The following is a 13,580-nucleotide window of genomic DNA, read 5'->3' as shown; positions in this document are numbered from 1 at the left end:
AGCAGCCGCACCTTATGCGTGGCTGTGTGCGCTTTTCTTGTTTAGAAATTAAATAGAAAGTCCCGATTTGTGATTAGGGTTTTTGCTTCTACCCGGGCCCAAGGCCCAGAACCGTGTTCACGGGGGGTCTCTGAGGGGACACGGGCCGGCCCTGCTCAGAGGCTGGCCCGTGCTGCCGGCAGCTGCAGGCCGGTGAAGTGGGGCCTGGGCACACCGAGGGCCACACTGCCGGGCCAGCGGGCCGCGGAGCCCCGTTTCCCCCCTCCCCGCACCCCAGCCCGCCTCAGTGGTACAGTCCCGCCCCAATTCCCTGCCAGGGAAACGGATCAAAACCACCTCTGCGCGGGGGTGGGAGTGTCGGGCTCTGGGCATGCGCCCCCGCGGCCGGCGCGTTGCTGGGCGGGGCGGGTTGTGGTGCCGGCTGCCGTCTCCGCGCCGCCGGGGGAAGGGCCCGGCCCGGCCCGGTCTGGTCCTTCGGGGGTCCCGCTTCCTGGGGGTCCCGCTGGGGAGGGGAGCCCTGGGGGCTCGCTTCGGGTCCCGGGAGCCGGCGTCCTTCGGCGTCCCATGCCGCAGCCCCGGGAAGCCCTATGGAGAGAAGCCCGCGGAACGCCATAGTCTTCAACGCGTCCAAAGGGGAGAGTTTCACTCTCGCCAGCAGCTACAAATCCTTGCGGAAAAGGCTTCGCGGTAACTGGAAGGTGCAGAGGTGAGGGGCAGCTCTTCCGGTGGCTCTCGGCAGCGTAGTTTGGAGTGCTGGCGTGGGGGGAGGCCGCGTCTCTCTGCTCGGAGGGTCCTTCGCGGGCAGGGCCGCAGGCGCGCTCGGCTCTGGCAGGGAGGGGAGAAGAGGCTCCTCAGCCCGCCCAGGCTGTGCGGGTGCACCCACCGCATCCCCGAGGGAGAGGCCAGGGAGCCTCGCCCTGCCGGGGCCGGGGCCGGGGCCGGGAGAGGTCCTGAATTCTGTGTGTGGTCTGCACTGAACACCCCAATAGTCCTTGGCAACGTGTATCGTAAGCTAAAACGTTGTCTTCGCGTTGGTTGCGCTCTGTGGCATTAACTGTACTTCGCAGCTGGATGCTGTGCACAGCTGTCTTTGGAGCTTTCGGCAGTCTTATCTGTGGGAGAGATCGAGCCTTGAGTTACAAGGATGAAACTCCTGATACAGGTTTTTGAGTTTGGCTCGATTTAGAGTTTGGGATAAAAAGAAATCAGCCGTCGTACGTATTGTACGGTCTTGTACATATCCTAATACATAGGGTGTTGCCTATCTGCCCACTGCAAAACGTGTCTAGAGCAAAAGAAAAGAAGAATAAGAGGAACCTCATCAGGTACGAGGTTTAATAGCAGCTATGACAGGTTCTACCAGTTCTAGATCTGCCACAGTACCCTGTTAGAGGGGCTTTATTTTTTAATGGGTTGAAGTTTGTAAGGATTATTTTCACTTAAATTGTCAACTTTAACCCAGATAAAAGGATGTGAAGTGACTGAAGGATTTGCTTTGTGTTTATCTGCTAGATCTTTAATAAAAGAAAAAAAGTAAAAAAACAAAAGTAGTGATTCAGGACTATATCCAATAATATAATGTTTCTTTATCTGTAGCTTAAAAGATGAGATCACATCTGAGAAGCTGTTTGGAGTAAAACTGTGGATTACAGCAGGACCAAGAGAAAAGTTCAGTGCTGCTGAGGTAAGAAGTCAATAATTGTTTGCAAATTAGTTATGTTTCAGGATTTGTTTAATGCGAAGTAAAAAAGAAAAACACATAAGAACTTATAACAGCACCACTTTATATGAGTTTATACAAATTGAAATTTGAATGCTTTTTTGATAGGGTCAAGTTCATTGCAAGTAGTCAGAATCATTTACTTCCACAGAATCATAGAATGGTTTGGGCTGGAAGGGACCTTTAGAGGGCACCTAGTCCAACCCCCCTGCAGTGAGCAGGGGCATCTTCAATTAGATCAGGGTGCTCGGAGCCCCGTCCAACCTCACCTTGAGTGTTTCTAGGGATGGGGCAACCCATGTCTCTGGGCAACCTGCTCTAGTGTTTCACCACCCTCATAGTAAAAACTTTTTCCCTAATATCCAGTCTAAATCTACCCTTCTTTAGTTTAAAACCATCACCCCCTGTCCTGTCACAACAGGCCTTGCTGAAGAGGGTGCCCCATCTTTCCTATAGTCCCCCTTTAAGTGCTGGAAGGCCACGATAAGGTCTCCCCGTAGCCTTCTCATCTCCAGGCTGAACAACCCCAACTCTCTCAGCCTGCCTTCATAGGAGAGGTGCTCCAACCCTCGGATCATTTTTGTGGCCTCCTCTGGACATGTTCCAGCAGGTCCATGTCCTTGTGCTGAGGGCTCCAGAGCCCTTTCCATCATTTCAGTCTAACTTCCTGCAGTCTTGTGTGTAGCTTCTTTCACGTGTTTTTTTCTGGATCTTTGTTGTCTTCTAGTTTTCAGTTCTGAAGAAATTCCTGGAGGATGGTGGAGCCATCCTGGTGATGCTAAGAGAAGGTGGAGAGGCCCGATATGGCACAAATATTAACTTTTTGTTAGAAGAATATGGGATCCTTTTCAATAATGGTAATGGGGATCACTGATACCTTTTATTCCTCCATTTTCAGCAAAAACTAAAGAGCAGGTTCAGCCTTTGTTGGTATAAGCCAAGCAGATCCCTCTCACAAAGTACGTTTTGGTCCAAGAGATGTTTTTTCTTGAAATCTACAGATACGTGGCAGTGTAATACTGGAGCACGCCAAGGGCTTTCCATGGACACAGTACCTTGATAACAACTTGGTCATCTCCATTCCTTTGCTGCAGTTGTCAATTTTAATGGCATTTACTAACAAAAATTAATTCTAGTTTCATTTCAAACATTCTTCCATGTGTTTTAATGGATTGAATCACTTCATTCTCACCCTGAATAAATAGTGGCACTTTTCTTTAGCATTAGGTTTCATTAGGTTTTGTGCTGCCAGCGTGGCAAAAACCCAACTGCGTCTCAGCGTACATAAAATATTTTTAGATTTTTAGTGGCATCTCTAGACTGTGTCTTTTTTTTTTTTTTGATTCAACAGTATTGGATCCATCATGCTTTTGGAAGATGTGTAAAAAAATTTGAACCTGTAAAACTTGATCCATACTCTTTTAATTGGATCATCCTTTTGCCTCCTCTGGTTTGCAGAAGACGTGGAGATGTGCTTATTTTTATTTGAACTTGCAAATATATTCCTGTTCTAAATCTGTATGTCTAAAAGGAGACAATAGAGAAGGCTGATGTGAATTCTTTTGGGAGGCACATGCCAGCTTTGTGGTGTTAGAAGCAAGCACCCAGGGAATCCAAGAGCTAAACTCATGTTTCATTGCTATATCTAGCATACTGATCAGCTAAGGTGTAAGTTTCTTTTTTTTTCCCTTCTTTCTCCAAGATGCTGTAGTACGAAATGTGTATTACAAGTACCACCATCCAAAAGAAGCACTAATCTCTGATGGAGTTTTGAATAGGTAAATATTTGGGGTACATAAATCTTTACAGTAAACTCTTACAATCCATATTGTTTTCACTAGGTTTTGCTTTTCAACATCTTGTAGGGGAATCAGTGAAGCTGCAAGAAAAACAGTCCTTGAGACAACAGATGAAGATGCAAGCGGACATGACTCACAGTAAGTCTTTTGCTTTGAGGAAGCTGATGCAAAAATATTTAGAATAACTCAGAATTAGCAGGTTTGTAATTTAGCAGGGGTATATTGTGCTTGGTTTGAGGTTTTCTAATGTATTTCTTGCTCCTCAAGGTTATATCTGGAAAGGAGAATCTGTTTAGTAGTGCTTGATAACTAATGAAGGAGCAGAGGGATACGTTTTGAAGGGAATTGTTACTCTCCTGACCAGATCTTCTTTGTCCCTTGTCTGTGGATTAGAATTGGATTCGACAATGTAAATAGGAATAATCCCTAGATAGTGAGTGGTCTGGCTGCGGGCATGAGCAACCCTACATCCTTCTTAAGAGTCTTAATCCAGGATAAAATAGATATTTATTGCAGTTTTTAGCTTTCTGTCCCCCTCTGCTGCAGAGGAGTGAAAAAGCATTGAGAAGAACACAGCTTTTCTGTAAATAACTATAAATGTTTGTATTCTTCCTGTAGCTACCTTTTAGACTAATAAACGACCATGTGGTTGATTACAAGGAAAAATATAAGTGTAAAAAACATTTCAGGTAGTTTTGTTCCAGAATATATATCCGTCTGTGAGTTAAATATCCCTATCCTTCTCATAGGTACAGGAGTGTGCAAACAGAAATTGAGAGTGTTCTTTGTTATTTAAAGACAAATTGTCAACCTGGAAAAACCTGTAGGAGGAGACTAAAATGTCATTATAACAATCCGAACGTCCGAAAGCGCGCCACTTGGCGTTCCACCACCAGTGCGCGCTTACAGTTTGCGGTTCAGGCAGACACACTGAGTGTTATAAATATGTCGAGCCTACCTGATACATGCAGATAGTTACAGAGCCTCTGTATTTCCTGCAGAGCGCTCGCTTTCGTGTATCCATTTGGTGCCACCCTGAACGTGATGAAACCAGCAGTGGCTATTCTATCGACAGGATCTGTCTGCTTCCCGCTCAACAGGCCTATTCTTGCTTTCTATCAGCATGAGGTATGACTCTGCATGTAACAAACCACGCATTCTCCCCCTACCCTACACGGGAACTGTGGGTGTATTTTCTGGGAGTACTTACAAACTCACTTCTGTTTTTGATGCACTTGCAAACTCCAGATGAGCCTAGTGACTCCTGCCTCTTTTTATGGAAAACTTCTTCGCGTGGGGTTCAGAGGAGAATTAATTTGTTGGTCAGCAAAGATTATGTATTTGTTTGGTTGACAGATAGATATTTTTAGTTCTTTAAAGTTTCATTGTTCGGGGTTTCTTCCAAAGTTTTAGTGATCATTTAGTAAGTGGGATTGTCGTCACCTTCATAAATGCGCCGTTTTGAGTTAAGGAAGAGGATTGTCACCTTGGAGCTGGTAGATCTTTGTTATCTCACCTGTCCAGCCTTGTTAATTTATAAAAAGAAAAATTTAGAAATCTAGTAGTAGTTGATGGATACAAACAAAGAATTAATATTGTTAGTGAATGTAAACACATTAACACATTTTTTACTGCATAGATGAGTTTGTAACACTGTTGTGTTTTGTTGATCTCTTTGGTAGGAAGGTGAGGTTTTTTTTTCCTGAGGGTGCCCAACTTCACCCCCCCATATTGAGGCTGAAATAAACCCCATAAATCAAAGACCATACAGCAGCATGAAGTGAACTTACAAGTACACTTAACTGCTCACACTTCATCTACATCTGTTGGAGAAAAATATAATAAAATCTCTCCACCCGCACAATATTTGCACATAGATCCAATGAACCCATAGACACATGCCTAGTTTTGCAGCCATGATAATATTGAGGTTATTTGCATTAATGATAGAGTTGTCTTTTTGCAACGTAAGTCATCTAAGTTATGTAAAGCTATAACTTTACTGGGATGATAGCCTTGCTGGCTGGTGTTCTTGTTTCGAGGCTGTGCCCATTTATGTGGGGGTCTCATGTGCTTCACCTAGTTGATGTGGAGAGGAGTGTTTTCTTCTCAGAATTATAACTACTAAATTATGCTGTAAGTGAAATCCATAAAAGTTGCCTGCATCTCCACAAAGTGTTTTGTATGGGTTGATCCCTGAAGTGTGATAGGTTTGTGCAGTGGAAACCGTTATGCATCATACTGATAGCTCTTTCCTTGATATAATAATACCGCAACATGAATGTCAAATAGATGGCATAATTTTTCCTACCTAGCCCAAGGAAGTTATAGACACAAGGGTAGAAGATGAAGCCAGAGACAGAAGTTGTCTCTCAAGCAGAGCAGAGAAACTTCATAGAAGGAAAACAAGATCTCTTGGAGTGGAAAAGAGATACAATAAAGAATAGTAGCAGAGAGTGAAGGAATGGAAAGTGAGAGCAGAGGATGCGACCTAGTTATGCTGTGGCAGGTAAAGCATGTAGAATTCAGGTTAAAACCTTGCAAAACACGGAGTATGCAACATCAGAAATTTGTTAAACAAACTGGAGGTTGGTTTGTTTGTATCTCCAAATTCATTGTAGCAGTCTTCATGGTTATGTTATGCTATGAGTTTCACAGTTGGTGCAGGGAGCATTAGAGTGTTCTTTGTTCTGTCGAAAACTTGCTATTTCTTACGTATGTCCTTGTGGAAGGATTAAGGCATTATCTGGATAGGGAAGGATGTTTCATGAATGCACTTTCATGCATGTTTAATTTAGCTAAATTAAAATATGATGTGCATATTTTGCATTTTATCTTACAAATAATATAATTACCAAACTCTTCTCTCATTACCTGACATGAATATGTGCTTTATTGACACGCGTGCATGTCACTGGCCTCTGGGTTTGCATTCTGAGCACTGAAGAATGGGTTGCCGGAGGTTAATAATGCATTCACTTAACTTAATTCTGTTTTACTTGATTGAAAGAAAGGGTGTTCTTTTTTTGCAATAGTAGCCTAAGTGCAGCTATTGTTGATGATATTCTCTGTATTTTCTTGATTGCCAGCCCATTGGCCTGTCTGCTCTTATGAAATGCAGACAGTATTTTTAATAAATTTATGAGCCTTAAGAGCATATACTCTTGCAGTTATGCTGTGCTCTTGTGAGCTTGCCAAGTTTGAAACCTCTTTTGCCACTCCTTATTCCAAAATTTCCTATTTCTTTCAATCACTTTGTAATTAGAGGCAATTGTTAATGCTGTCTAAAATTGCAGTTTGGAAGGATGTTTTGCTATATGTTATTCTTTGTTGTTAGAATCAAGGTGGAAAGATGGCAGCACTGGGATCTTCCCACATGTTCAGTGACCAATATTTAGATAAAGAAGAAAATGGTAAGATCATGGTAAGTTTGCTGGGTTTTTGTTTGTGGTTGGTTGGTTTGTTTGTTTTGGTTTTGTTTTGGTTTTGTTTTGATTTCTTTTTTTTTAAAAAAACACCTTAGTGGATCATCGCAGCACTTACAAAGCAATCCAAGCTCACTAGCTTCATCTTAGAGCAAAACAGCTATGAAGTGGATTCGGCAGAGGGATTCTAACCCAATATTAACATCTGAGGAATTTGTTAGAGCACAAGTAAGAGGAGGGAGTTTTAAAAAATATAGTCTATTAATTATGTTACAGGTCTCTGAAAAGCTTTTCCTACTTCTGTTCGCCACTTCATTGTTATTAGTATTTAAATATTCAGTAGAGGCTTTTTTGTTTACTACTTTTTCTTAGCTTTTTTAGCATTTGACTATGGCTACTGATTAATAATGAACTGTTGCGTACGTAGCTCCTGATACTTGGAGACTGTAATGCACTTTCCAAAGTGAGGTACCTAACATTGTTATGTGTAAGAAGGGGAGTTTCCTGCTGAGGTGTTCCTGAAAGTATCACCTCATACAAAGTATGCTCATTGCCACGAGTCCATATGTAAATGCTAATGAAGTTTGTATTTTCTCCCTAGATGTTCTTTGATTTATTACCCATATTTTTCTTCTTTTTCATGATACGTTATTTAGATTTAGTTTTAATATGAAAGTTTAAGCCTAATGTAAGATTACAGGGACCCTCCAGAAATTAAGGTTTGCCCTTTTCCAGGATGTGCTTTTCCAGTGGCTCACAACATCAGATGTCCGTTTAAACCAGATGGATATGGAGGACCCTGAGGTAAGAGAGATCCATCACAGGGAAGTATGTAATAGTGTGATCCAGCAGCACCGTTTTTGGCAAACCGTGTATTTAGCACAAAATGGTTAACAGCTTGATGGATGCTGTTGTTGTTGCAGACCCTTTATTTGGGGTTTGAGGTTGAGTAGACAGGTGGATTAGGCATAAAAATAATTGCATTGTATCTCTGTCAGACTTAGATTGCAATTCATTATCAGATTTCATTTGTGAAAGTCTCTCTCCAATTTGCCCGTTTGTGACATCATTTGCTGCTCCAGCTTAATAACTTTGTACTTCACTCTGAACTAGAAAGAGACTATGTCAATGGGTTAGTCTTTTCAAATCCTAGGTGTGTGTATCTGTCTGTGTGTGTATGTGTTCAGATTTCAGACTATACCATGCTCCCAGATACAGCTGCGCTGTCTGAGCAACTGCGAGTCTGTCTGCAAGAAGGAGATGAGAACCCAAGGGACTTCACAAAGCTGTTTGATACATCCCTTTATCAGCTGGATACAACTGCCCTCCCTTCAGTTATCAAGTCAGCAGCTGTGATTTTTGTAAAAAATTATTTTTCCATTGTGTATTCTGCCTTTTCTGTTTGTGCTTAACTGTGTCCGCTTAAGAGTGGGAGGGTCTGAGCTGTAGGCAGCATTCTGAATATGGATATACCAGATTGATTTGTACAGTGTGACAGTGATATTTTCTTTTGCTTCTTGTCTTAGCTGTAGTTTCTGACATTGTTTTTTCCTTTTTTTCTCACTACTGCTGATGCAGTGAGCTGCTATTTTTAGTAGAACTATCTACAGTGATGATGGGTACTTTCTGGAGTGATAAGTGCTTGTTTTTCCACTTTGGAATTACTTGGCTTTTATTGAAGCTGCATTTCATCATCTGTGCATTTCCCAATAACTGTGTCTTGAGATTTATCTGCTGCTCAGTTTTACCAGTTTGGTATTGCTAGCAGCTTTGTCCCAAATAACTCATCTGCTACCCGGATCATGGATGAATACATGGAATAGTAGCAGGCTTAACACGGATTCCATGAAACTCCACTCTGTTGTGGGCACTCTTTCTTCTTACTCTGCATTTCTTGTGCTTTGGCTAGATGTGAATTCGTACTGGGATCTCCCTTCTCATCCCATAAAAATAACTTATTTTACAATAGCTTTTGGTTATGGACCTCCTGAAAACCCTTTCCAAAATCCCAAGTCTGCTGTTTTCGAACTGGATCACTTTTTCCTCATGCACGTTCATCTCTTTAAAAGTTGCTCGAAGAATTGAGGTGTGACTTCCTTCTCTTTTATCATCTTATATATCCACCTATCATTATCTTATTTTCTGTTATCATTTTAACTAATTTGCTTGCTGTAGAAGTCAGTTATTACTGATATGTAGTTCTCTGGGGCCCTTCTAAAATTAGACGTGCCATTCTTTTAACGCTATGATTGTGCATAATGTTGACCCTAGTACCTTCATGAAAATTCATCTCTATAGCCTTTATTGCATGCAAGTGGAAACGGCTCTTGTACCATTTCTTCTCTCATACTTTCTGTGCTGCAGAGCTTATGAACAGCTGAACGTGAAGCATGAACCCCTGCAACTCATTCAGCCTCAATTTGAGACTCCACTACCTGTCCTCCAGCCAGCCGTGAGTGATCTCCTTGCTGATACAGCATGAGGAGAATCCTTCTGTTTTATGTAAAAGCTGTGTGACAGTTCCATAGTTCTTAAAAAAAAAAAAAAAAAAAGTAAAAAATACTGTTGTAATAATTAATTGCTTAGGAGCTAAATACATTGCAGGGACTGTCTTTTAGGAACAAGCACTTATTTATGCTTCTAATTTTTATCAACAGCACTTGAAAATGTAGCGTGTGGTACCAGAGCAAAATGCCTTGTGTATATAAGCCTTCAGCTGAGTAGCTGCTCCCAGTCCTGTGAGCTGCTGGGGTACAGCCTTCGCAGAGAAAACAGAATGTGCTATTTCAGAAAGCAGTGGTGGTGTAAGTAATACACTGACTGCTGCCAGGGGAGGAGCCAGTCTGTCCCACCCCTCCCTCCCATATCCTTTGGGGAAGTAGGAAGTGGAGCATTGGTCGTTTACGGCAAGGGCTGGCCAGACTTTTACCAGCAGAGGTTTGGGCTGGCAGCAGCAGCACAAGCTACGGCGCTGTCAAACTTATTTTGAAAAGGAGGTATCTTTGAGTATCTCTGAGTTTTCCATCATGGCTCCATCCTTCTTTACCTTGGCCACCAAGGAAGCGTTACTGGGATCCTTATAGCTGCAGGGGTGCAACTGAAAGTAGTGTCGCATGCGCTGTTCTTTAAAAACACAAGTACAACTTATGGCATAAGTGGTGACTGCACAAAAAAGAAAATACTCTTGTCAGAGTTAGTATGAGTATGTTTCCAAGGTGAGCTGTTACAGTGAGCTTCGTATCTCAGCTATCCCAGCTATCACCTGGATCTCGTGGAGCAAAACTAGAAACAAACTGCAAATGCAGTATGCCTATTTGTGATGCTAGGTGATAATTCTGGCATGCTTGTGACTAAACTCTTTTGGAATATTCAGTTATTTTTTACAAAATATAAATATAATTTTTAAAAAGGTGTACCTTTGTACTGTGGGCTTTGGAGCTGCTTTTGACTTTATAAAAGATTTCTTCAAGCCCAGTCCAAGTCCAAAACTGTTGTTTTAAAGATCTGTAAAGTGTAAGAAAAATATTTGGCAATGAACCATGCTAATTCTTCTCTTCAAGGTTTTTCCACCTGCTTTCAGAGAATTGCCTCCTCCCCCTCTGGAGCTGTTTGACTTGGATGAAACTTTTTCCTCTGAGAAAGCTCGTCTTGCAGAGATAACGAACAAATGTAAGCAGAGCAGACTGATTGCTTACACATTTATATATAAAGTGCAAGTTTTTGGAGTAAAACTGTTGTTATATTTAATTTTACAACATGGTCCTCATTTATGGAAACCCACTGCTCTCATCGTGGGCTAAGAAATTGGAAGGCCTTGGAAACTGATAACTTTATGTACCATGGCATTTTGTTCCTTACTTGACATTTTATTATGTTCCTGCCTGCTGTTTCCCATATCATGCATAAATTGCTTTGTGCATTCTTGCTGATTTATTTCACATCTTTTTATGCTTTGAAGTTAAAATGTTAAGGTTGTTCTAAACACACCTTAAATCTGAAAACGATGAGACAGCACTAGCTGCAAGAATACATCACAGCTAGTCCCACTGACCTTAGTTATAGGACTGAACGTCCCAGAATGCCAACAACAAATCAGACTCGTAGTACGTTTTTGCCCTGCTGACAGGGATATGTGTGATATTCAGCTGCCTTCTTCTGTGGGATGCTTGTTTAGGTACTGATGATGACCTGGAGTTTTACGTACGAAAATGCGGCGATATCCTAGGAGTAACAAGTAAACTCCCAAAGGATAAGCAAGATGCCAAACATATCCTGGAGCACATCTTCTTCCAAGTGGTTGAGTTTAAGAAACTGAACCAGGTATTTTTAATAACAGAATTACAGGTGAATCGTTGGTAGTATCAGCCCTGTGGCTGCTACGTCTTTGTAGCAGCTACTCTTGTCACAGGCAAGAGGCACAGTGATGTGTTAAGACATTTGTTGTGTAATAAATTAGACCAGTGAAGTGTGATCCAGAATACGTATGACTGCTAATCGGTATAGAATGTGTACAGTGCTCAGTTTATTAAGTCTCTCATTTATTTTAATTGCGGGATTAATACACGCAAGTGTAGTTTCAGTAATTTCAGTGTACAGTTCATTAATGGTGCATAGTGTAACAGCAGTGTGCCCTCATGAATGTTCGCAGCGCCTGCTAGCGCTGCGGTGTAGATGTGAAACTAGCATTGTTACTGACAAGCAGTACTGTGCTGAAAGAATGCTTTCATAGTAAATTTCATGCTTCAAAGTCTGTTTGGAACATGTTGGCAGATCAGCTGTTTCTACTAACAAGTAGCCCCTATTTCTCAAGTAGTCTAGTTAAGACAAAAAAATGACATTTCTACCCTATTGTTAAATTTTTTTTTCCCCCTTTTCCCATACTGAAGGAACACGATACTGACACAAGTGAAGCTGGATTCCAGAATGGTAACTGAGACCTGGCTTCTCCCGTTTGAGATAGACCTTTTAGTAAAAACATACTTTTCTGTTTTTTTCAACTGTGTTCAGCTTGTTGATTGGGACTGTGCCCGTAGTTCAATGAATGATTGGATTGTTTATGTGTAGTAATTTGGATAATCAATGCCTTTGGAGGAAGCGCTTGTATTTTGCAAGCACTTTCCAAATAATTTCCTTTTTTTCTACTTCTTTACTGAAACTGTGATTTTGTAATATATGAAAAATATACTAAGAAAATGTGGTTTTGGTCCTTCTTTCTGGCTCCAGTATTTATTTTCTTGTAGTAAGGCTTACTGTGGGTTCTCCTGGTGTACATGGAGCCCTTAACTGCACTATGGGAAAGATTGTTGTTTTGGTTTGTGAACTGTGGAAAAGAAAATACAGCCATAAATACAGGAGCTGCTGAAAATATGCTCAGCTGCCACCCCAAGGCAGTCTCCTTCTGTCGCTCTGCCAGAGTGAACCAAGGAGAGGTGGGCTTGTTACTGTAGAAGGAAAATAATTCTTCCAAGGGAGGGGAAGATTCAAAATAAAGCAGTAATGACGTTGTTGCCTCATATAAAACTGGAAATACATCATTTGGAAAAGAAGGGATAGCATTTGGATGAAACAGACTTCAAGATTTAGTGGTTCATTATTAAGAAAACGTGATACTGTGCAGAAACTCGGGAATATTTTTACTTACAGTTCTTTGATATCTAGCCTGTTCCCACAGATAGCGAGCTAGGGAATGCACAAGAATGGAAATTGAAGTGAAATTCATTGATCATGAAATGTTGAAACTCAGTGCACAGCGAAAATAGAGCCGAGGATGCGAGTGGTGAGAAGAAAAGATTTGTCAACATCATTAACGCTGTGTGTCTCTGTTGCAAGGACTTTCTTTTTTTATATCAACGCTGAGATTGCACTTTGACATTCAAAACCTGTTGTATTTAATCTGACACTCAAACCGTGAAACTTAAATTCTTCTCCCACTCAAGCCTTCTGTTCAGCCTTTGTGACACCTGCGCTTTCTCTTGCTCTGCCATGGTTTTTTAACGTCAAGGCTGCTTTTCCCAAAAGATCAGTTCATCTCTTATCCCTCAAAAAGTCGTTCCATTTTACATTGCTTCATGCTTTGGATGGCAGCTTGGCGCAGGATTTTCAAGAGGAGGTGCCCCGAAGCACCTGCTAAGTTACTGACCAGCTGAGATCTGCAGGGGTGGCTGCGCTCTCTGCCTTATTCATAGCAACATGTTTGACATTTTTCATTTTTTCCTCTTTTATTTATTTTTCTCTAAGGGCATGGTTGCGTTTGTCACACCGAGTACTTCCTATGTTCCAGCTACTGATTTACACAATAAGCGCACCCTTTCCTCTGCAGTATCGATGCCAATCACTCAACCGGCACGGACTGCAGTTGAACCAAACACCTGTGTGATCCTCTTCCTGATGCTAGATCTGGTTTGTGCTGTTCTGTGGTGTTTATACTTCAAACTGTAAATACTTTCTCTTTCTGGGCCCTCTTTCTGAGTTATTTTGTCACCTGTTCTGATGATGTAACATGGTTTAGAAAAAAGTGAGCTGAGCAGCCAGAGAATACAAGGAGCTCCCTGTTCACTGTTTCTCGTGCCATGCTGACAGCTGAAGTAAAAGAACAGATTTTTTTTCACTGAATAGATGTTTTTTGGCCAGAAGCTC

General features: G+C 41.7%; 1 protein-coding gene across 5 annotated transcripts; it reads left to right on the top strand.

Moving 5' to 3' along the window:
* Positions 1-388: 388 nt before the first annotated feature.
* On the top strand, positions 389-12,154 carry IFT52 (intraflagellar transport 52). Of its 5 annotated transcripts, none has more exons than XM_075109174.1 (13): positions 389-706; positions 1,597-1,684; positions 2,448-2,577; positions 3,423-3,498; positions 3,586-3,657; positions 4,521-4,647; positions 6,857-6,943; positions 7,680-7,748; positions 8,132-8,286; positions 9,309-9,396; positions 10,505-10,613; positions 11,119-11,264; positions 11,831-12,154. In XM_075109174.1, exons 1-13 carry the CDS (start codon positions 588-590, stop codon positions 11,876-11,878), a joined length of 1,314 nt encoding a protein of 437 aa, XP_074965275.1. In that variant the 5' UTR covers positions 389-587; the 3' UTR covers positions 11,879-12,154. The 5 variants fall into 5 exon arrangements, with proteins under 5 accessions (XP_074965275.1, XP_074965276.1, XP_074965274.1 ...); XM_075109173.1 differs by having other exon boundaries at positions 396-706; positions 3,562-3,657; XM_075109172.1 differs by having other exon boundaries at positions 401-706; positions 3,559-3,657.
* Positions 12,155-13,580: the final 1,426 nt, after the last annotated feature.

Source organism: Phalacrocorax aristotelis, chromosome 13 (genome assembly GCF_949628215.1).
Source record: "Phalacrocorax aristotelis chromosome 13, bGulAri2.1, whole genome shotgun sequence".
Lineage (NCBI taxonomy): Eukaryota > Metazoa > Chordata > Aves > Suliformes > Phalacrocoracidae > Phalacrocorax > Phalacrocorax aristotelis.
Note: the sequence above shows the minus strand (reverse complement) of the source record. Positions and strands in the feature narration are given on the sequence as shown.

Excerpts from the sequence above, each read along its gene's own strand:
- IFT52 (XM_075109172.1), top strand. The coding sequence starts at position 588 with ATGGAGAGAAGCCCGCGGAACGCCATAGTCTTCAACGCGTCCAAAGGG. Across the intron at positions 6,944-7,679 it reads AAGAAAATGGTAAGATCATG|GATGTGCTTTTCCAGTGGCT; the intron begins GTAAGTTTGCTG and ends GCCCTTTTCCAG. Across the intron at positions 11,265-11,830 it reads AGTTTAAGAAACTGAACCAG|GAACACGATACTGACACAAG; the intron begins GTATTTTTAATA and ends CCCATACTGAAG.